Source organism: Oncorhynchus keta, chromosome 13 (assembly GCF_023373465.1).
Source record: "Oncorhynchus keta strain PuntledgeMale-10-30-2019 chromosome 13, Oket_V2, whole genome shotgun sequence".
Classification (NCBI taxonomy): domain Eukaryota; kingdom Metazoa; phylum Chordata; class Actinopteri; order Salmoniformes; family Salmonidae; genus Oncorhynchus; species Oncorhynchus keta.
This window is the reverse complement of record NC_068433.1, coordinates 42,625,418-42,649,594: the sequence shown is the minus strand read 5'-3', so window position 1 is coordinate 42,649,594 and position 24,177 is coordinate 42,625,418. Positions and strand designations below refer to the sequence as shown.

The 24,177-nt window shown below is 45.3% G+C and overlaps 1 protein-coding gene across 1 annotated transcript; it reads left to right on the top strand.

The window, feature by feature from the left end:
• Window positions 1-1,041: 1,041 nt before the first annotated feature.
• Window positions 1,042-23,538, top strand: LOC118372202 (mitochondrial 10-formyltetrahydrofolate dehydrogenase-like). The gene is made up of 23 exons (XM_052460198.1): window positions 1,042-1,239; window positions 2,718-2,862; window positions 9,839-10,073; window positions 10,909-11,074; window positions 11,211-11,312; window positions 12,194-12,283; window positions 12,455-12,589; window positions 12,835-12,960; window positions 13,123-13,214; window positions 13,853-14,000; window positions 16,953-17,072; window positions 17,230-17,357; window positions 17,549-17,699; window positions 17,891-17,961; window positions 18,140-18,245; window positions 18,534-18,621; window positions 18,844-18,937; window positions 19,026-19,125; window positions 19,237-19,335; window positions 19,516-19,681; window positions 21,813-21,918; window positions 22,035-22,234; window positions 22,457-23,538. The coding sequence occupies exons 1-23, from the start codon at window positions 1,192-1,194 to the stop codon at window positions 22,510-22,512; spliced, it is 2,772 nt and encodes a 923-aa protein (XP_052316158.1). The 5' UTR covers window positions 1,042-1,191; the 3' UTR covers window positions 22,513-23,538.
• The last annotated feature ends 639 nt before the right edge of the window (window positions 23,539-24,177 follow it).

Here is a 24,177-nt window from a genome sequence, read left to right as displayed (position 1 = left end):
CCTTGCTTGCACATCTCTTCATACTGAGAAGTAACCCTGTTGACCTTGGCATGGGGGAACCTGTGCCAGGCAGTTCAGTGTGGATCGGGGTAGAATGTTTGATCAGAGCAGCTGGTGTGTTCTCGATGATATAGCTTGGCAACACAGAGAGTAGGTACTGGTGTGTTCTAACAGGTGAACATTGAACCAACTGAGTCTGCCTACAATGGAATATATAATATACTTTATGTTGAAATGGAGACTTGTGATTGATTCTGCTTTACAAACTTGAATCTGAATTACAGAACAAATCACCTTGATACGGATACGATTGTCCTCACTCATAAACAATACAAATGCATAATTCCTCATGTTACACAATTTCCACTCAGGAGAGGGCATAACTGTGGAGTGTTTAAAGCACCTTGTTGTGAATGTTTGGGATTCCTTCCACTACTATCCAGAGAGCTGCCCTGCTCTAGTTTTTCATCAGGGTGTTCAGCAGAGGTCAGAGGAGTGTTTACACATGGATGGTTTTCCTGATGGAAAAGCTGTCCAGACCTGGGCCTGTAGCCGAATGGATTAGATTAAATGAATGACCAAACAATCACAGTTACACATGGTCTGTTATGATACGGATGTGCGTGTGTGGATTTATTATTTTATTATTATGATAAACATTGAAATAAACTAATACAGATAATTTTGTATAAAATGCACCAATCTAAAATAGTACATAATGGCTGCTATTTATATTTAATCACAATGGAATTACAATGTAAATGTAGCCTACTCGTCATAACCCATTCAAGAGGGGCGCTAGATGAAGGTTAAGCGTTTTTGTTTTTTTACATGATCAATGTTGCGTCTTCGTGTCCGGCCGGTTTCGTGGTCTTTTGATAAAATTACATAGATATTCCACTTGCAGCACGCACAATTTATTGCGAAAAGCTATTCTTACTATAACGCCAGTAAGACTGTCAAATGTAAAATAGAAGCGTGCCTCATTGAAGGAAGTAGTAGGATTCGTGGGCGCGCACGTTGACAGTACCCCGCGCGCACGCCGGTTGTCGGGTGTGAGCTGGCTGTGGCTAGCTCGAACCGCTGTCATTGCGTGGCAGGTGTGTGTGTCATCAGGAGCTCATACACGTCCCCAGACCACGTTGGACTAATTCTGTTGTTTTTTCATTTGTGTTAATTAGTACAGCCATCATGTTGTGGACAGCGAACAGAATCATTAGGAAATTCTCTACCAGCTCTGTAAGTAACATTGTTTATGTTGCATCCGCTATCCCCTGTGTCTCCCCCGCCCTCCTTGTGTCGCTATGGAGAATCATAATTGCTTGCCAGCTGATTCACACGATGTTGTCATTGTTGTTCTAATGCATGAATATATATCAGGTTAAAATCGAGTCATCTTCATTATGTTACAATGACTGAATGACTCGGGTCTCAGATCCGTCAATGCCTGGGTGTGCACAGTGCACACTCACAGTAGCCTACAATCTAATCGAAATACGATGCATGCTTGACAGTTCTCTTCTTTGATATCTGATATGCAGCATTAGTAACGTGTATTACTATAAAGGCGAATTCATATTATGTACTATGTATTTGTATTCTAACAACCATACAAAGAAAGACATGCCAGTTACCACGTTATGCACGTTGTCTCCATCGCTGCACGAATTACTTCCATTGTACAGTTCGTGGGGAGTTGCATCAGCTGAACGAGCGACCACAGACAGCTGAACAGAGCGGCTTAGCAACACACTATCCAGAAACCCACATACACTCTATCCAGAAATCCACATACACGCAACGAACTGCCTATAATTCGACTGACATTGAAGTTACTGTCAGGATATTAACAAGGAAAAGGGACTGATACGATATGGTTTTGTAGTTGTTGTGTAAACAACACCGGCCCATATCAAACTGCTACTGTAGGTGGTTACAATGTAACGGCAGAAATGTGTCTCTTATCATTGCCGTTTTAGCTGGCTGATAGGTAGTAGTCACTCAGTGCTGGAAAATGTTCGCCTACCATGCCTGTCTGGGTGTAAGCGTTCACAGGAGCTGTTTGCATTAGGCTATAACAATTGAATAACACATTGTCATAACATGTATTATGTGGTTATTATATTGTCTTAACGTGTATTACGTTATTACACATGAACATCTATAGTGTTTACTTTATTCCTAGTCTATTTCGGCATAGGACACTTGAAACATTCCATTTTCACATGAACTCCCAGGCAGACACACTGATTGAAGTAGCCTCATTTGAACTTACTTGAGCATTCATTCTAGTTGGAGGAGCGGGTTGTACTCTCTGTAGTCAATAGCATTTCAGACCACCCTCTGTCCCAGAGGACCAAGATTTATTGCCCATTGAGCCGGCCTGGCTGCCAGAAACTCCTAAAAAAATACTTGGCAATGGAGAGGGAAGAGTATAAATGCTTTTCAACGTTATAAAATGCCTATGTATACTCAACACGAGGGATGTTAGAAGTGAAAATGAACATTGGCCATGGACATGAGTATGGTCCAATTGAAAGTTTGAGTTTGTCTCCATCAGTATTCTGTCATATTGGTTCAAAGCCTGAAGGATATGGGGGAAATATATGTGTTTTGATCTTAAAGCCCACCAGTACAGTATAGGCTATTCTCATGAGTCAGAAAGAGTTTTTACCACTCTAACTCACATGCTCTTTCTTCTCTCCTGTCTCCTCCAGAATTATTACCAAAATAAGCTGAGACTGGCTCTGATTGGCCAGAGCCTGTTTGGACAGGAAGTGTACACCAACCTACGGAAGCAGGGCCATAGGGTGGTGGGCGTGTTCACTGTGCCAGATAGGGATGGCAAGGCAGACCCTCTGGGTAAGTATTGACACACTGGTGATGACTGGAGGGAGAGTCTCTCTCTTCTCCATTATTTCCTTCTCTTCATCATGCCCTCTTTTTTGGAGGGGTACACAAGTTATCATGACTCAGTGAGTGAATATTGCAGCAAAACATTTATGGAAGTGGTATGCTTACATCCTCACCAGAGCATGGCCACATCTTTACATTGTTACCGTCTGCACGGCCTCAGTCATGATCCAGTCCATCCTCTCCTAGACTCCCACGGTCTAACTGAGTTAGTGGAGTTTGTGTCAATGATTGCTCCCGGTCAGTTTTCTAAATTTACATTTACATTTAAGTCATTTAGCAGACGCTCTTATCCAGAGCAACTTACAAATTGGTGCATTCACCTTATGACATCCAGTGGAACAGCCACTTTACAATAGTGCATCTAAATCTTTTAAGGGGGGTGAGAAGGATTACTTTATCCTATCCTAGGTATTCCTTAAAGAGGTGGGGTTTCAGGTGTCTCCGGAAGGTGGTGATTGACTCCGCTGTCCTGGCGTCGTGAGGGAGTGTGTTCCACCATTGGGGAGCCAGAGCAGCGAACAGTTTTGACTGGGCTGAGCGGGAACTGTACTTCCTCAGTGGTAGGGAGGCGAGCAGGCCAGAGGTGGATGAACGCAGTGCCCTTGTTTGGGTGTAGGGCCTGATCAGAGCCTGGAGGTACTGAGGTGCCGTTCCCCTGACAGCTCCGTAGGCAAGCACCATGGTCTTGTAGCGGATGCGAGCTTCAACTGGAAGCCAGTGGAGAGAGCGGAGGAGCGGGGTGACGTGAGAGAACTTGGGAAGGTTGAACACCAGACGGGCTGCGGCGTTCTGGATGAGTTGTAGGGGTTTAATGGCACAGGCAGGGAGCCCAGCCAACAGCGAGTTGCAGTAATCCAGACGGGAGATGACAAGTGCCTGGATTAGGACCTGCGCCGCTTCCTGTGTGAGGCAGGGTCGTACTCTGCGGATGTTGTAGAGCATGAACCTACAGGAACGGGCCACCGCCTTGATGTTAGTTGAGAACGACAGGGTGTTGTCCAGGATCATGCCAAGGTTCTTAGCGCTCTGGGAGGAGGACACAATGGAGTTGTCAACCATGATGGCGAGATCATGGAACGGGCAGTCCTTCCCCGGGAGGAAGAGCAGCTCCGTCTTGCCGAGGTTCAGCTTGAGGTACTGATCCGTCATCCACACTGATATGTCTGCCAGACATGCAGAGATGCGATTCACCACCTGGTCATCAGAAGGGGGAAAGGAGAAGATTAATTGTGTGTCGTCTGCATAGCAATGATAGGAGAGACCATGTGAGGTTATGACAGAGCCAAGTGACTTGGTGTATAGCGAGAATAGGAGAGGGCCTAGAACAGAGCCCTGGGGGACACCAGTGGTGAGAGCGCGTGGTGAGGAGACAGATTCTCGCCACGCCACCTGGTAGGAGCGACCTGTCAGGTAGGACGCAATCCAAGCGTGGGCCGCGCCGGAGATGCCCAACTCGGAGAGGGTGGAGAGGAGGATCTGATGGTTCACAGTATCGAAGGCAGCCGATAGGTCTAGAAGGATGAGAGCAGAGGAGAGAGAGTTAGCTTTAGCAGTGCGGAGCGCCTCCGTGATACAGAGAAGAGCAGTCTCAGTTGAATGACTAGTCTTGAAACCTGACTGATTTGGATCAAGAAGGTCATTCTGAGAGAGATAGCGGGAGAGCTGGCCAAGGACGGCACGTTCAAGAGTTTTGGAGAGAAAAGAAAGAAGGGATACTGGTCTGTAGTTGTTGACATCGGAGGGATCGAGTGTAGGTTTTTTCAGAAGGGGTGCAACTCTCGCTCTCTTGAAGACGGAAGGGACGTAGCCAGCGGTCAGGGATGAGTTGATGAGCGAGGTGAGGTAAGGGAGAAGGTCTCCGGAAATGGTCTGGAGAAGAGAGGAGGGGATAGGGTCGAGCGGGCAGGTTGTTGGGCGGCCGGCCGTCACAAGACGCGAGATTTCATCTGGAGAGAGAGGGGAGAAAGAGGTCAGAGCACAGGGTAGGGCAGTGTGAGCAGAACCAGCGGTGTCGTTTGACTTAGCAAACGAGGATCGGATGTCGTCGACTTTCTTTTCAAAATGGTTGACGAAGTCATCTGCAGAGAGGGAGGGGGGGGGGAGGAGGATTCAGGAGGGAGGAGAAGGTGGCAAAGAGCTTCCTAGGGTTAGAGGCAGATGCTTGGAATTTAGAGTGGTAGAAAGTGGCTTTAGCAGCAGAGACAGAGGAGGAAAATGTAGAGAGGAGGAGCGAAAGGATGCCAGGTCCGCAGGGAGGCGAGTTTTCCTCCATTTCCGCTCGGCTGCCCGGAGCCCTGTTCTGTGAGCTCGCAATGAGTCGTCGAGCCACGGAGCGGGAGAGGAGGACCGAGCCGGCCTGGAAGATAGGGGACATAGAGAGTCAAAGGATGCAGAAAGGGAGGAGAGGAGGGTTGAGGAGGCAGAATCAGGAGATAGGTTGGAGAAGGTTTGAGCAGAGGGAAGAGATGATAGGATGGAAGAGGAGAGAGTAGCGGGGGAGAGAGAGCGAAGGTTGGGACGGCGCGATACCATCCGAGTAGGGGCAGTGTGGGAAGTGTTGGATGAGAGCGAGAGGGAAAAGGATACAAGGTAGTGGTCGGAGACTTGGAGGGGAGTTGCAATGAGGTTAGTGGAAGAACAGCATCTAGTAAAGATGAGGTCGAGCGTATTGCCTGCCTTGTGAGTAGGGGGAAGGTGAGAGGGTGAGGTCAAAAGAGGAAAGGAGTGGAAAGAAGGAGGCAGAGAGGAATGAGTCAAAGGTAGACGTGGGGAGGTTAAAGTCGCCCAGAACTGTGAGAGGTGAGCCGTCCTCAGGAAAGGAGCTTATCAAGACATCAAGCTCATTGATGAACTCTCCGAGGGGACCTGGAGGGCGATAAATGATAAGGATGTTAAGCTTGAAAGGGCTGGTAACTGTGACAGCATGAAATTCAAAGGAGGCGATAGACAGATGGGTAAGGGGAGAAAGAGAGAATGACCACTTGGGAGAGATGAGGATCCCGGTGCCACCACCCCGCTGACCAGAAGCTCTCGGGGTGTGCGAGAACACGTGGGCGGACGAAGAGAGAGCAGTAGGAGTAGCAGTGTTATCTGTGGTGATCCATGTTTCCGTCAGTGCCAAGAAGTCGAGGGACTGGAGGGAGGCATAGGCTGAGATGAACTCTGCCTTGTTGGCCGCAGATCGGCAGTTCCAGAGGCTACCGGAGACCTGGAACTCCACGTGGGTCGTGCGCGCTGGGACCACCAGATTAGGGTGGCCGCGGCCACGCGGTGTGGAGCGTTTGTATGGTCTGTGCAGAGAGGAGATAACAGGGATAGACAGACACATAGTTGACAGGCTACAGAAGAGGCTACGCTAATGCAAGGAGATTGGAATGACAAGTGGACTACACGTCTCGAATGTTCAGAAAATTAAGCTTACGTAGCAAGAATCTTATTGACTAAAATGATTAAAATGATACAGTACTGCTGAAGTAGGCTAGCTGGCAGTGGCTGCGTTGTTGACTTTGTAGGCTAGCTGGCAGTGGCTGCGTTGTTGACACTACACTAATCAAGTCGTTCCGTTGAGTGTAATAGTTCCTACAGTGCTGCTATTCGGGGGCTAGCTGGCTAGCTAGCAGTGTTGATTACGTTACGTTGCGTTAAAAGAACGACAATAGCTGGCTAGCTAACCTAGAAAATCGCTCTAGACTACACAATTATCTTTGATACACAGACGGCTATGTAGCTAGCTATGTAGCTAGCTACGATCAAACAAATCAAACCGTTGTGCTGTAATGAAATGAAATGAAAATGTGATACTACCTGTGGAGCGAAGCGGAATGCGACCGGGTTGTTGAGTGCGGAAGTTCTATTCAGTAGACGTTGGCTAGCTGTTGGCTAGCTAGCAGTGTCTCCTACGTTAAGGACGACAAATAGCTGGCTAGCTAACCTCGGTAAATTAAGATAATTAAGATAATTAAGTATAATAATTAAATTAAGATAATCACTCTAAGACTACACGCTCTAAACTACACAATTATCTTGGATACGAAGACAGCAAAGACAACTATGTAGCTAGCTAACACTACACTAATCAAGTCGTTCAGTTGAGTGTAATAGTTTCTACAGTGCTGCTATTCGGTAGACGGTGGACGTTTGCTAGCTGGCTAGCTGCTGGGCAGATAGCAGTGTAGACTATGTTAGGACGACGAAATACGAAGTTGCAATAGAAGTGCTGACTGTTTCACTTTGTTGTCCTCTTTCTTTTCCTTTTTCTTCTGTCCTTCTTTTGTCCTTATTTTGTCTTCCTTTCTTCTGTTAACTAGATATTTTTTGTTGTTATTCTTTATGAGATGTAATGGCTTCAGTGGTTACCCTGATAATCTGAGGCGGAAGCCCCTTTAGCCCTGGGTCTCTCTGGGTCAGGAGAGGACTGACTGTCCCTGTCAGTGAGGGAGGTAGATCTGTGTTGACTCTGTAAGAAAAAAAGAAAAAAATTGCTTTAGTAGGGAGAGGCCCTGGTTTGATATGATGCAAATTATTTTACCCAGCATGCATCAGCTGGGATGGCAAGGGTCCCTGTTCTGTGCTTCTCCCCCTCTCTCTTTCTTCATTCTATCTCTGCGTTATCTTCTCTCTCTATAAAGAGGATAACTGACTAGATGGGTCAATATCCGTAGTTTAACGCCACTGCGTCCTTGCTAGGCAAACAAACAACAACACACAGGGGAGATACACACCTCTGACCAAACCCTGTTAGTCCCAATTACCCTGATTTAGCATAACTTCAGTTCAGCCTGACTGCAGCAGAAGATGCTGGTAGGAGAAACTATAGGACAGGCTCATTGTAATGGCTGGAATGGAACGGTATCAAACACAGCAAACATGTTGAAACCACATGTTTAACTCTTCCATTTATTCCATTCTAACTATTACAATGAGCCCGACCTCCTATAGCTCATCCGACCAGCCTCCTCTGCTCTGCAGTGAGGTTATACAGCGACCCACTGTGTTCTTGGCACAGGATTGAGAGATTTCTGCCGTTTGGCTAGGGAAACAGATCGCTGTGTTATTACGATTTTTAGGGGGGCATCCCTGTAAAAAAAATACAATTCCCGTTGAGTTGATCTGGCAGAGGACCTCTGGTCCAGAGACCTGTCGGGGCCTGAATTGCTGGACACAGGTACTGTAAAGGAAACCTTGTTACACAATATGGTCAAACATTTAAGTAAAACATGGTTTCACATTTGATTTTCCTGTTATTAGCCTGAGGCAAAGTATTTACCGAGCAGATGGTTTGATTGTGGGTATTTTTTTGCCTACCGTGTAACTGTTTACTTGACAATGTAATGATGATGTAATGTCACATCTATAGACCCATTTCCCATGTCATGAAAAGTTGCATGCACAGTTCATCATCAGAAACCTCTTTGTTTACCTAGCAGTGGATATGATCCCATGCAACTTCAGCTTGTACAAGTTAACAAGCAAGCTAGCAAGTCAAGGTCAAATATGAACAATAGAGTTCGATAAGGCCAGAAGAAGAATATACTTGTTGAAAATAGCTATAGCCACCAGTCCTGTGTGTTTTCATGGTCATCACTCACTCGCTTTTAAGTTTGTCCCGACATCAGCTTTAGCTATCCTGCTACAGAGCTTTTTGATGTTGGGATGCACGCACATCACTCTAACATAGCGTTGGATGGTAAACAGAAATGGTCTCTATTAGCCTAACCGTCTGTGAGTCAGACAGCCTCTAACACTTCACTTATTGTCATGACATAAAGCATGGCCTTCTTATAAAGCATTACTACGAGGCTACTATCATGCTTAGCACCCAGATTAGCATAGCTGGCTGGATGAGGCCAACAGCTCCATGTGGCCTTTAACACACACACACACCGGTGCACACACTCACTCTGAGACGGACCGTGTGCCCCCAGGCCAGCCCCCTATCCTGTCCCACCCCTCCCATCGGCATGTGTGTGTAATTTAATTTGTGTGGAGCAGGTGGGGCCAAAGTGTGGGTTTCATGTAACCATAACCCTAGTAGGGTAGTAGAGCAGTCTGTGCCCTGGAACTGGTTGAAACTGGGGAAGACCGGAACCCCCACGCACACCAGAGTTGGTGTCAATTCGGAATTTCAGAATTCAATTCAATTCAAACAGTGAATTGGTTTTGAATTTGAATTGGCCACACACCACAGGATGCAGAATTGGATTAGATTTGAATTCAAAGCAATTCAACTGAGACGTGAAACATGAAAGTCTCATTCATATGAGAAGTCTTTTATCAACAGGATATGCTAATTATTAATGCAAAGAATTCACATACCATTTCAAATATTAGTTTCATTACAGCTCAAAGATGTCAAACAGTATTTGTCATTGTCATGAGATGTTCCCTTCCATACTGCAGCGTTTGATCAAATGCAATGTTTTTTTATTTTTCTATTTAAAAACACTAAGGGAATTATGAATTATTATAGACAACCCACAACATGATCTTAGAATTTGTCCAGGCCACTAATTATTTGAAATGGCTGAGAATGAGTTTAAAAATGAAATGTTTCAACCTTATGGTACTGGTAACCAACCATGCATGACATCAAAATAAACATTACTATGGTAATGTGTAGAATAAATAATCCATTTGAATTTCATTTAAATAAATTCTACTTCCTTTCATTCAAATTCTATTCAAATTCTGCTTCATGTTGGGTGTGGCCAATTCAAATTCAAGAATTTAATTTAAATGAAAGAGCAATTCGCAACTCAATTCATAATTAACCCTGACGCACACCCAGCTCACACAGATAACGGTCACACAGATAAACTGAGATACACAGTCACATACTGTACAAAAGTAAAAACTAGTTTTTAAATTAAGAGAGAAAATATATAAATGTTCTGTCCCCCCCCACACCTTTCTCTCCCCCCAGCGGTAGTGGCGGAGAAGGACGGGACGCCAGTCTTTAAGTTCCCGCGGTGGCGTGTCAAAGGGGAGCCCATCACGGAAGTGGTGGAGGCCTACAAGGCGGTGGGGGCTGAGCTCAACGTCATGCCCTTCTGCTCCCAGTTCATCCCCATGAATGTGATCGACCACCCGGCCCACGGTTCCATAATTTACCACCCCTCCATCCTGCCCCTGCACCGCGGGGCCTCCGCCATCAACTGGTGAGGGAGGGAGGGGAGAAAGAAAGGGTTAAGATAGTGTGAGGATTAAGGTTTCTAGGCGTGTAGGGTGTGTGTGTGTGTGGTGAATGGAGACGGTCAAGTGCAGAGGCACATGTGGTCATTTCAGCTGTTGTCAATACGTAGCCATGACCAGTGTAAGGTCTTTAGTGTGCCTTGCCCATATAGTTAAACACCTGCTGGAGGGCTGAGTAGGAGTGAGAGCTGCTATCTAACCGGTCTGGTTTGGGGATGAACTGTTTGTAATGTGTTTGGCTGAGTACAGTTTGCCTTATCTTTTTCCTACCCTTATCTATTCTCGGTTCCTGTTATCTGTGTTCAGGGTGTGTGTGTGTGAGTCTATGTACGTCTCTGTGTGTGAACAGCTATGTGGATTTAGCCTATATTTGACACTGATCTGTGTCTGACTTGGCTCTTTTTACTTGTGAGTGGGCTCTATGGAAAAGGCTGGCTTTCTCTCGCTCTGTACTACAGGTGTAGAATCTTAATTTGATCACTCTTTCTTTTGTTGCTGAGAATGATCCTGCTCTGCAGGAAATGCAGATGAGCTTTGTGATTGACATAAATTCACTGAAAACCTGCGCACACATACACGGTTATATTAACATTACTGCACTTTTCATGTAGCCTACTTTTTCCAGCTAATAGCTTTGTCACGATTTAGTTCCTGGTTTTATGCATTACCTGATTCAATGAGTGGCCTTCTCCATATGGTTCCATGTATGACCCTGTTTCTGGATACATCCCTGTTTTTATGTATGACCGTGGTTCTATGCTTGACGTTGGTTCTGTGTCTGACCTGGTCCTGTGTCCTCAGGACTCTGATCCAAGGGGATAAGAAGGCTGGATTCTCCATCTTCTGGGCTGATGATGGTCTGGACACCGGTCCCATCCTGCTCCAGAGAGAGTGTCATGTGGAACCCAACGACACGGTGGACTCCCTCTACAATCGCTTCCTCTTTCCAGAGGGCATCAAGGCCATGGTAACCATAGCAATGCACCACCATCTCCATCTGTCCATCCTCGGATCACAATCAGGATAAAACATATCACAGTCCCACTGCTGTAACACGTAACACACTGACATCGCTTGGGGGCTGGTGTATTCCTGTGGTGCAGGTGGAGTCAGTGCAGCTGATCGCTGATGGGAAGGCCCCACGAGTCGCTCAGACAGAGGAGGGGGCCAGCTACGAGGGTATCCAGAAGAAGTCCAACTCCAAGGTGAGATTGTCACGTCCTGACCTTAGTTCCTTTGTTATGTTTCTTGTTTAGGTTGGTCAGGGCGTGAGTTGGGGTGGGCATTCTATGTGTTGTTCTAGTTTTGGTTTTCTATGTGTTTGGCCTGGTATGGTTCTCAATCAGAGCTGTCAATCGTTGTCTCTGATTGAGAATCATACTTAGGTAGCCTGTTTTTCCCACTTGATGTGTGGGTAGTTTTGTGTTGTTGCACCTTACATGACTGTTTCATTCACTCTCTTTGTTGTTTTGTTATTCAGTGTTCAGTTGATTTATTAAATATTAGCATGGACACATACCACGCTGCATTTTGGTCCGATCTTGACTACTCTTCCTCCGATGACGAGGGGAACCGTTACAGAGATACCGAATGTGGCTGTGAAACAGGGTCACCTGGTTAAGGCTGTTTGTAGGGAATGAAGGAAACTAAGTCAAATATCATGTTAGGAAATAAACATTTAAAAAAATTCCTGTCCTGTCACTTTTCTGCTGAAATTCTTATGGCAGTTTGATGTTGCTCCATTTGTAGCCATTTAATTCCACACTACGTCCATTCATTACTCAGTTTGGAATAGTCCTGTTTAACAAGAGGGTAATATACTAGGGCCAGTAATGGGATGAGAGGTTGTATAAGGAGGGGGGTAGGGTTTGAGGTGGTTGGGGAGTGTTAACTTACGAGAGCCTATAGCAGTGGCCAACATTCTTAAGGCGAGGAGGGAGTGAGGGGTTATTTTTAAGGTCCCTCTTCTAAGTGCTGCATAATAGGCAGCCAACTGTTTGTCCTCCCCCTGGTTCCTAGAAACCAAGGAAAGAAGTGTCTGAAAGGGAAGGTTTTCTTCCTCACCCATCTTCTTCCTCTCCTCCAGGTCAACCTCGCCCAGCCGGCAGAGGCTATCCACAACTGGATCCGTGGCCACGACAAAGTCCCCGGGGCGTGGGCGGTCATTGGTGGTCAGGTGCGTTCCCTAAAACACACACTTGCACACACACACACTTACATTTACAATGTACGTGTGAACTGTACCGTCGTGTCTAATGTTCTGTTTCTTTATTACCGTGTGTGTGTGTGTGTGTGTGTGTCTGTCTGTCTCATTGGCAGTATGACCCCATGTCCTCTCTCTTCTTAGACTGTGACTCTGTACGGGTCGTCCATGCTGGGGGAGTCGGTGCCAGCCGGTCAGCCCCTGGAGATAGAGGGGGCGTCCCAGCCTGGTGTCGTCACCAAGAACGGCCTGGTTCTGTACGGGTCAGATAGCAAAGCGGTGAGTCACAGAAAATGAGATCAATGGGAAACGAATAGGGAAATGTACAAGCAAGTGTCTAGTGGCAACCCTGTTAACTGTATTACCTGTGCTGTAACATAGAGCACTATATCTATCAACCTCCGATGGCTTCTAATGTTCATTTTGTGAATGATTTCTCCAGTTTAGTCATTAAGACATAGCTCAGGCCTAACCCTAACTATTTGTTGCCTCTTCTCCCTCTCCCTCCTCTGGTTCCTCCACAGCTGATGGTGAAGAACCTGCAGTATGAGGATGGGAAGATGATCTCTGCTGCTAAGTACTTCTCTTCAGGAGACACCGCCCGCGTGGAGCTGACTGATGACGAGAAGAAGATAGCAGAGGAGATACGAGTACGTTTCTCATTGTGTCTCTGAAGGCTTCCACATAGCCACGTGTGATAGTTTGACTCTACCACAACAGAATGTTACTTGGTATGCCGCCATGTTGTAAACTCATGATTCAGATAGAAGCTGTTCAATTAGCACCACTGATTCAGTGTGTTGTCACTCCAGGACATCTGGAAAGGCATTTTGAGCAATGTTGCTGCCATTGAGGAAACCACAGACTTCTTCAAGTCAGGAGCTGCTTCTATGGACGTGGTCAGGTGAGTGTATGCTTTCACTGGCATTGGCCTGGTTTAACCCTTCATTTCCCTCACTTGACCTAGAGTTTTTTGTTATATACAGTGCCTTGCGAAAGTATTCGGCCCCCTTGAACTTTGCGACCTTTTGCCACATTTCAGGCTTCAAACATAAAGATATAAAACTGTATTCTTTTGTGAAGAATCAACAACAAGTGGGACACAATCATGAAGTGGAACGACATTTATTGGATATTTCAAACTTTTTTAACAAATCAAAAACTGAAAAATTGGGCGTGCAAAATTATTCAGCCCCCTTAAGTTAATACTTTGTAGCGCCACCTTTTTCAGTTTTTGATTTGTTAAAAAGTTTGAAATATCCAATAAATTTTGTTCCACTTCATGATTCTGTCCCACTTGTTATTGATTCTTCACAAAAAAATACAGTTTTATATCGTTATGTTTGAAGCCTGAAATGTGGCAAAAGGTCGCAAAGTTCAAGGGGGCCGAATACTTTCGCAAGGCACTGTATTCTATTAGCAGTGATCAGCTTTTAATCATCATGGTGACTCTAGTTGACCCCATTGTACCTGAGTGACATATTCTCCTATGACCTGACATAACTTCACTATGACCCTGCTATAACCCCATCTTCTCCCCAGGCTGGTGGAGGAGATCAAGCAGAGGTGTGTCGGGTTGCAGCTGCAGAATGAGGATGTGTACATGGCCACCACCTTCCAGGACTTCATCCAGATGTTTGTGAGAAGGCTGAGGGGGGAGGACCAGGAGGAGGAGATGGTCATCGACTATGTGAGTCAGACAAACAACTGTCATACAGTAACCTGGTCCCAGATCAGTTTGTGCTGTCTTGCCAACTCCTATGGTCAGTTGTGCAACAATGATCTTAGGAGTTGGCAAGACACCACAATTATTGACCAAAGGAGTTGGCAAGACAGTACAAACTGATCTGGGACCAGGCTAGTCATACAGAGCACAGATGGTGCCGAAGAACATGGCTGACGTTTTACATTCTCCCAACCAATTGTGCTATTTCGTTATTTTTTTTGTGTGTTGTGTAACTTATTTTTAAATTATTGTGTACATAATGTTACCATACCGTCTCTTATGACCGAAAATAACTTCTGGACATCAGAACTGAGATTACTGACAGAGGACTGTAAGAAACCTTTTCCTTTAACGAGCCCGAGAGAAGAATATCCTGCTTTCACTGAAACAGGCCCAGATCCACACCTTTTGTGCGAAGAAAAGACTCAGGAAAAGGGGCCACAGATCGGGCAGCCTTCTGAGAATCCGTAGGTGAGCGAGAAACTCACACTGCCATCCGTTCTGCTTGCTAACGTGCAATCATTGGAAAATAAAATGTATGACCTACGATTAAGATTATCCCTTCAACGGGACATCAAAAACTGTAACATCTATGTTTCACTGAGACGTGGCTAAACGATGATACGGACAATATAGAGCTAGCAGGATTTTCCATGCACCGGCAGAAGAGAGACGCTACCTCTGGTAAGACGAGGGGTGGGGGTGTGTATCTATTTGTCGATAACAGCTGGTGCACGATGTCTGATATTAAAGAAGCCTCAAGTGCCTTATGATAAGCTGTAGACCACACTACCAAGAGAGTTCTCATCTATATTATTCGTAGCCATCTATTTACCACCACAGAACAAAGCTGGCACTAAGACCGCTGTCAACCAACTCTAAAAGACCATAAGCAAAGAAGAAAATGCTCACCCAGAAATGGCGCTCCTCGTGGCGGGAGACTTTAATGCAGAAAAACTTAAATCAGTTTTACCAAATTTTTACCAACATGTCACATGTGCAACCAGAGAAAAATAAATCCTAGACCACCTTTACTCCACACACAGAGATGCCTACAAAGCTCTACCCCGCCCTCCATTTGGCAAATCTGACCATAATTCTATCCTCCTGACGAGCTAAATGCCTTTTTATGCTCGCTTCGAGGCAAGCAACACTGAAGCATGCACAAGAGCACCAGCTATTCTGGATGACTGTGATAACGCTCTCGGTAGCCAATGTGAACAAAACCTTTAAACAGGTCAACATTCACAAAGCCGCTGGGCCAGATGGATTACCAGGATGTGTACTCAAAGCATGCGTGGCCCAACTGGCAAGTGTCTTCACTGACATTTTCAACCTCTCCCTGACCAAGTCTGTAATCCCTATGTTTGAAGCAGACCACCATAGTCCCTGTGCCCAAGGAAGCAAAGGTAACCTGACTAAATGATTACCACCCCGTGGCACGTCAGTGGCCATGAAGTGCTTTGAAAGGCTGGTCATGGCTCACATCAACAACATCCTCCCGGACACCCTCGACCCACTCCAATTCGCATACTGCCGCAACAGATCCACAGATGACGCAATCTCAATCACACTCCCCTTTCTCACTTGGACAAAAGGAACACCTATGTGCCCACGAAGCTCATCACTAAGCTAAGAACTCTGGGTCTAAACACCTCCCAGGTGGTAAGGTAGGCAACAACAGATCTTCCACACTGATCCTTAACACTGGGGCCCCTCAGGTGTGTACTTAGTCCCCTCCTGTATTCCCTGTTCACCCACGACTGCGTGGCCAAACACGACTCAAACACCATCATTAAGTTTTCTGACGACACAACAGTGGTAGGCCTGATCACAGACAATGATGAGACGGCCTATAGGGAGGAGGTCAGAGAACTGGCAGTGTGGTTCCAGGACAACAACCTCTCCCTCAATGTGAGCAAGACAAAGGAGCTGATCGTGGACTACAGGAAAAGGTGGGCTGAACAGGCCCCCATTAACATCGATGGTGCTGTAGTGGAGCGGGTTGACAGTTTCTAGTTCCTTGGTGTCCACATTACCAACGATCTATCATGGTCCAAACATACCAAGACAGTTGTGAAGAGGGCACGACAAAACCTTTTCCCCCTCAGGAGACTGAAAAGATTTGTCATGGGTCCCCAGATCCTCAAAGTTCTACAGCTGCACCATCGAGAGCATCCTGACCAGTTGCATCACCGCCTGGTATGGCAACTCCTTGCCATCTGACCATAATGAGCAACAGAGGGTAGTGCGAACGGCCCAGTACATCACTGGGGCCAAGCTCCCTGCCATCCAGGACCTATACAATAGGCGGTATCAGAGGAAAGCCCATAAAATGGTCAGACTCCAGTCACCCAAGTAAAAGACTGTTCTCTCTGCTACCATGTGGCAAGCGGTACCAGAGCACCAAGTCTAGGACCAAAAGGCTCCTCAACAGCTTCTACCCCCCACCCCTCCCTTTTGTACACTGCTGCTACTCGCTGTTTATTATCTATGCATAGTCACTTCACCCCCACCTACATGTACAAATTATATCAGCTAACCTGTACCCCTGCACACTGACTCGGTACCTGTGCCACCTGTATATAGCCTCGTTATTGTTATTCTTATTGTGTTACTTGGTAAATATTTTATCTTCTCTTCTTGAACTGTACTGTTGGATAAGGGCTTGTAAGTAAGCATTTCAAGGTAAAGTCTACACTTGTATTCGGCACATGTGACAAATAAAGTTTGATTTGAAATGGTGTTACTATTGATGATGATGAGAAACATACTGGTTGCCACTCACTTTCCACTTGTATTTTCAAGCGTTCATATGACACTTATACACATATACACGTGTTTATAAGACACAGCTGGATCTGTAATTTGTCTTTGACGTGTAATGTTATGCCACTGTCATGGTTTGGTTCCCAGGCAACTAAAGACGTCAACAACATGACGGTGAAGATGCCTTGGCAGTGTTTCATCAATGGCAAGTTTGAGGACGCAGAGAACGGCAAGACCGCCAATACTATAAACCCTGCCGATGGCTCTGTGAGTTGTCATGCTATACAAACAGATACGCCTGAACACACACACACACACACATCCTACTATTACTCATCTATCATACTTAGATATACACACTGATATACATACTTGTGGACATTATTGTATTGGTACTTCATTAAATGTGAACCCTTTTCCCTAGGTGATCTGTAAGGTAGCCTACGCGTCAGTGGGAGATGTGGACCGGGCGGTAGCAGCAGCCAAAGAGGCCTTTGAGGTTGGTCCCTGGGGCAGGATGAACCCTAGAGATCGTGGCACCCTGCTGTACAAGTGAGCACCAAGCCTACAGCGCCTCCTAGAGGCCTGGTGGAGATCTGCCTCGACTCATTATGGAGTATAGTTATTATCAGGGAACTTGTTTATATAGTGCAGATTTATATCCACTTATATAACAATAACATATTTTGAGGACAAAGACTGCCAGTGGACCCTCTCTCTTGTTGACCACCCCTCCCTACCAGGCTGGCTGACCTGATGGAGGAGCACCAGGAGGAGTTGGCCACCATAGAGTCCATAGACTCTGGAGCTGTCTACACCCTGGCCCTGAAGACCCACGTAGGCATGTCCATCCAGACCTTCCGCTACTTCGCCGGCTGGTGCGACAAGATCCAGGTACAGTTTCACCTGCATGGACCAGATATGTGAAATATAAAGATGTTTGGAGGGGTTTTTGTATGACGAAACTGGCTTCACTTCTTTTTCATTCACATTTCCCTGTTGCCACATCCTGACCTAGTTGTCTTGATCTTTTTCAGTAATCTAGTAGTCTAAGGATATCTTCTATTATATCCTGTCTGCTACAGGGCAAGACGATACCCATCAACCAGGCCAGGCCCAATCGCAACCTGACCTTCACCAAGAAGGAACCTCTGGGGTAAGGGGTCAGAGTTCACATGTGATACAACTCTTCGAGGAAATAGCCATATGCATTTAGATATGAACATGATTCATGAGTAGTGGTTTTAGTATGAGTATTGGTTGTAGCAACCACTGCATTTGGCTGACCTGTGGCACATGTTCACGGTGAGTGTTGTGTGTTTACTGGGTGCCAGTGTGTGTGCCATCATCATTCCCTGGAACTACCCACTCATGATGCTGGCATGGAAGAGTGCCGCTTGCCTCGCTGCTGGAAACACACTGGTCCTGAAACCTGCACAGGTGAGAACACACACACCTGCACACGTTACGACAGATTCAGTCATAGATTTTATACCAGCATGTGAACAACTTGTGTAACACGGCAGTCACACTCGACTCGACCTGTCACGCACAACTCTACCTAACGTAACCTTTCTCCGCAGGCCAACGTGTTAAAATAGCCTCTCTAGCACGGCACATTGCTGAACCACATATGTGAATATCAGATGTCATTTGACTCACTTGAAGAGTTTCCCCGTGTCCACAGCAAGGAACATGTTTCACTCACTTTCTGCTCTCGTCCAAAAGGTAACTCCTCTGTCAGCCCTGAAGTTTGCTGAGCTGACTGTGAAGGCTGGCATTCCCAAGGGAGTCATCAATATCATACCTGGCTCAGGTAACAGGACACAAGGGAGGGAGCAAGAGCTTGTGGGGAGGGAGAGGTCCCCCAGGAGATCTGTGAGATCTTATTAGATAAGGTTTTTGATTCTAATCTTTATTCTTCTGTTTCTCTCACTCCATCTCCCCATCTTCCACCCTCTCCCCCTCATCTCTACTACCCTGTCTCCCCCTGCCGCCCTCACCCCTTTCTCTCTCTCTCTACCTCCCTATCTAATAGGTGGGATGGTGGGACAGCGCTTGTCTGACCACCCTGACATCCGTAAACTGGGCTTCACAGGCTCCACCCCTATCGGCAAACAGATCATGAAAAGGTACAGTAGGGGGCTGGGACCCGTTATTCCTGATATGCTGATATTGGGCTACTTCCTGCTCAGGCTCACGTGTCATTTCCTGTTGCAGCTGTGCGCTGAGTAACCTGAAGAAGGTTTCTCTGGAGCTAGGAGGGAAGTCTCCACTCATCATCTTCAGCGACTGTGACATGGACAAGGCTGTGCGCATGGTGAGAGAGGGAGGGAAAGAAAAGCGAGAGAGTAACTAAAACAGAAGGAAAAGAGAAGAACCTGCTCTTATTTTCGTCATATTCCCTTCCCCTCCACCTCCCTTTCTGCAGGGTATGAGTTCTGTGTTCTTCAACAAAGGAGAGAACTGCATCGCTGCTGGACGCCTGTTCGTGGAGGAGTCCATACATGACGAGTACATCAGGAGAGTGGTGAGTATCCTGAATCCTCCCACACCAGTCCAAAATGCACACTACACTTCTCCTCTTTCCCCCCCACATCAACTGATTCTCCTTGTAGCGTTGCTCAAAAGGTCTCTCAAGATCCTTTTCCTCATCATCACCTTTGCATTCCTCCTCTTCCTCCGTCTACCCTCCTCTTCATCCCATCAGTTGGAGGAGATAAAGAAGATGAAGGTGGGTGATCCTCTGGACCGCTCCACGGACCACGGGCCCCAGAACCACAAGGCCCACATGGATAAGCTGGTGGAGTACTGTGAGGTGGGCGTGAAGGAGGGCGCCACGCTGGTGTATGGGGGAAAACAGGTGGACAGGCCAGGTAAACACTTTTGAAGCAGTGTCTTTTCAATACTATAGGCCTCTCTTAGTATCACAGTAGGCAGTCCTACCAAAGTAGCTATAGTAGAATAACCTGTGTTTAAAATCAAATCAAGTTGTTTTAGTCACATACACATACAGTATTTAGCTGATGTTATTGCAGGTGTAGCGAATTGCTTGTGTTCCTAGCTCCAACAGTGCAGTATTATCTTACAGTTCACAACAATACACACTAATCTAAAAGTAAAATAATGGAATTAAGGAATATAGAAATATTAACATTGTCAGAGTCCAGAGTATAAATAAATAAATACATAATATATATATATATACAGTGGGGCAAAAAAGTATTTAGTCAGCCACCAATTGTGTAAGTTCTCCCATTTAAAAAGATGAGAGGCCTGTAATTTTCATCATAGGTACACTTCAACTATGACAGACAAAATGAGAAAAAAAATCCAGAAAATCACATTGTAGGATTATTTATTTATTTATTTGGCAAATTATGGTGGAAAATAAGTATTTGGTCACCTACAAACAAGCAAGATTCCTGGCTCTCACAGACCTGTAACTTCTTCTTTAAGAGGCTCCTCTGTCCTCCACTCGTTACCTGTATTAATGGTCCCTGTTTGAATTTGTTATCAGTATAAAAGACACCTGTCCACAACCTCAAACAGTCACACTCCAAACTCCACTATGGCCAAGACCAAAGAGCTGTCAAAGGACACCAGAAACAAAATTGTAGACCTGCACCAGGTTGGGAAGACTGAATCTGCAATAGGTAAGCAGCTTGGTTTGAAGAAATCAACTGTGGGAGCAATTATTAGGAAATGGAAGAGATACAAGACCACTGATAATCTCCCTCGATCTGGGGCTCCACCCAAGATCTCACACCGTGGGGTCAAAATTATCACAAGAACGGTGAGCAAAAATCCCAGAACCACACGGGGGGTCCTAGTGAATGACCTGCAGAGAGCTGGGACCAAAGTAACAAAGCCTACCATCAGTAACACACTACGCCGCCAGGGACTCAAATCCTGCAGTGCCAGACGTGTCCCCCTGCTTAAGCCAGTACATGTCCAGGCCCGTCTGAAGTTTGCTAGAGAGCATTTGGATGATCCAGAAGAAGATTAGGTGAATTTCATATGGTCAGATGAAACCAAAATATAACTTTTTGGTAAAAACTCAACTCGTCGTGTTTGGAGGACAAAGAATGCTGAGTTGCATCCGAAGAACACCATACCTACTGTGAAGCATGGGGGTGGAAACATCATGCTTTGGGGCTGTTTTTCTGCAAAGGGACCAGGATGACTGATCCGTGTAAAGGAAAGAATGAATGGTGTATGGTGAGATTTTGAGTGAAAACCTCCTTCCATCAGCAAGGGCATTGAAGATGAAACGTGGCTGGGCCTTTCAGCATGACAATGATCCCAAACACACCGCCCGGGCAACGAAGGAAGCATTTCAAGGTCATGGAGGGGTCTTGCCAGTCTCCAGATCTCAACCCCATAGAAAATCTTTGGAGGGAGTTGAAAGTCCGTGTTGCCCAGCAACAGCCCCAAAACATCACTGCTCTAGAGGAGATCTGCATGGAGGAATGGGCCAAAATACCAGCAACAGTGTTTGAAAACCATGTGAAGACTTACAGAAAACATTTGACCTCTGTCATTGCCAACAAAGGGTATATAACAAAGTATTGAGATAAACTTTTGTTATTGACCAAATACTTATTTTCCACCATAATTTGCAAATAAATTCATTTTAAAAATGTGATTTTCTGGATTTTTTTCTCATTTTGTCTGTCATAGTTGAAGTGTACCTATTATGAAAATTACAGGCCTCGCTCATCTTTTTAAGTGGGAGAACTTGCACAATTGGTGGCTGACTAAATACTTTTTTGCCCCACTGTATATATATGATGGGATGTATAGACATTATGAACAGTATGTGGATAGAATATGTAGTATATCTGAAGAATACGTAGGACCACACAGTTGAATAGTTGGTAACATAACTGGTCAGTGAATACTGATGATACAGTACAACACAATTGGAGGCCACTGTAATGCAACGTTTCAGCCAACCATCTTCATCATCATTGCTAACTACACTATGATGTGGTTTCCCTCCAGGGTTCTTCATGGAGCCCACACTGTTCACAGACGTGGAGGATCACATGTTCATCGCCAAAGAGGAGTCCTTTGGTCCCATCATGGTGGTGTCCAAGTTCAAAGACGGGTACGTCTCCTCAGTCTTGAAAGAGACAAACTTTCCTCACCACAGACCCAAGTAATAGAGCGGTTTGTGGTTCCCAAACCTGACCAACGTCCCTTTTCTCCCCTTCTGACCTGCAGTGACATAGATGGCGTGCTAAACAGAGCCAACGACACCGAGTTCGGCCTGGCGTCCGGTGTGTTCACGCGCGACATCAACAAGGCCATGTACGTGAGCGAGAGGCTGGACGCCGGGACCGTGTTCGTCAACACTTATAACAAGACCGACGTGGCCTCGCCGTTCGGTGGTTTCAAACAGTCGGGCTTCGGGAAAGATCTTGGTGAGTCTGGGGTTTCATGTTGGATACTGTCATATTGGAATGTGGATCATATCTAATGCTGATTTTTTTGTTGGTCTGTCATAAATAGATATGCATGTATTTTCCATTGTTTATCTTTTTCTTGAAACATAGTTCAAACACAATGGGCCTAGGAGCTTTGAATAGCCTTGTGAGCCCAACATGCTTGATTTGAGTTTAACTGTGCTTCGGTTCTGTCGGCAGGAGAGGATGCTCTTAACGAATACCTCAGGACCAAAGCAGTGACTGTGGAGTACTGAGGCAGCCTAATAAACTGTAACAACGACTGAACACTCAATCCACCTGATCACGACTCATCAGTCAGTCTTGATCAGGAGTCCAGCTCCGCTTTCCTAACAGCAGGTGTGTGTGAGAGAGGAGACCTTTAATGTGTAGCCTACCCTCTGCCACGACCTCGTCTCAAGGTGCCTACAGTTTGAGCATTCTGGTCGAAAACTTGCATTACGGACACATCATGGACAAAGGTGGTTTTCCCCAAAGTCACAAAAGGGAAATGCACATATCAAACGCAGAGGTGGATTTCAGTATTCTAGAGCCAAGGTGGATTTGACTGGATCAACACCCCTTCACTTTGAGTTTAAGGTTTCGGTTCCTCCACTCATCATGAAAGAACATTTTGCTTTTCAAAAGCCGAGCGCTTCAGGCAATCTCCTCCTGCTCTTTTGCAACATTTAATTTTAACTCAAGCATGCAGGTTCAAAGTCGTATGTCATTTCTGCTCAGCAATGTTAGGTGCCACACTTCTGCTGAAGATATCCACAACTCCCTTAGTTAAATTTGTATTTGTAAATATTTTATAACAAAGGAAAACACACTGAATAATTGGATATATTTTTTTGACATTGTATTTCTGTCAGAAAAGGAGCACTGTAGGTTACAACACTAGATTATGCATTTTTAAAGCACACCAACCTACCTGCCCCTGTTTTGGTAAAATACTGAGGGATGGGACTGGAGAAATGTAACTACTCTCAAATGTATAGACAGAGCTATGGATGCAAGGACTGACCTTCCATGACATCAACATTATAGTTTTAACCATGATTTGAGGCTATGTAGTTTACTTTGTTCACAAAAAATGAAGTAGAAAAAGCTTATATTTGGGGTTATGATGGGGACAGTTCAACTAAGATCATTAAGCATATTCAAGCATCAATATCAATTTAAGTAAAAAAACATGTAGAAACTGCAGATTGTACCTAAGTTTTTAGTGAATAATATATATTAATTTAAATACGATATTAAATAAACTACCTTTGAAAGACTAGTGTTGATATACGAATACAACGGGTAACACTAAGAAAGTATACGTTCAAGAATATATTTTCATTGTATGTGCCATTTTCAATTAGCATTTTGAAAACTACAGGGAAATCTGGTCTCTATGGAGATGTGAGAGACTATTCTCCTCCGAACCTTGTGCAAAAACCAGCCCCGGTACATACAGTATTGTTTTGTCTTCCAACATATACTACCGTTCAAAAGTTTAGGGTCACTTAGAAATGTCCTTGTTTTTGAAAGAAAAGCACATTTTTTGTCCATTATAATAACATCAAATTGATCAGAAATACAGTGTAGACATTGTTAATGTTGTAAATGACTACCGTAGCTGGAAACGGCTGATTTTTTATGGAATATCTACATAGGCGTACAGGAGCCTATTATCAGCAACCATCACTCCTGTGTTCCAATGGCACGTTGTGTTAGCTAATCCAAGTTTATAATTTTAAAAGGCTAATTGATCATTAGTAAACCCTTTTGCAATTATGTTAGCACAGCTGAAAACTGCTGTGCTGATTAAAGCAACAATGGCCAGAAACAAAGACCTTTCTTCTGAAACTCGTCAGTCTATTCTTGTTCTGAGAAATTAAGGCTATTCCATGCGAGAAATTGCCAAGAAACTG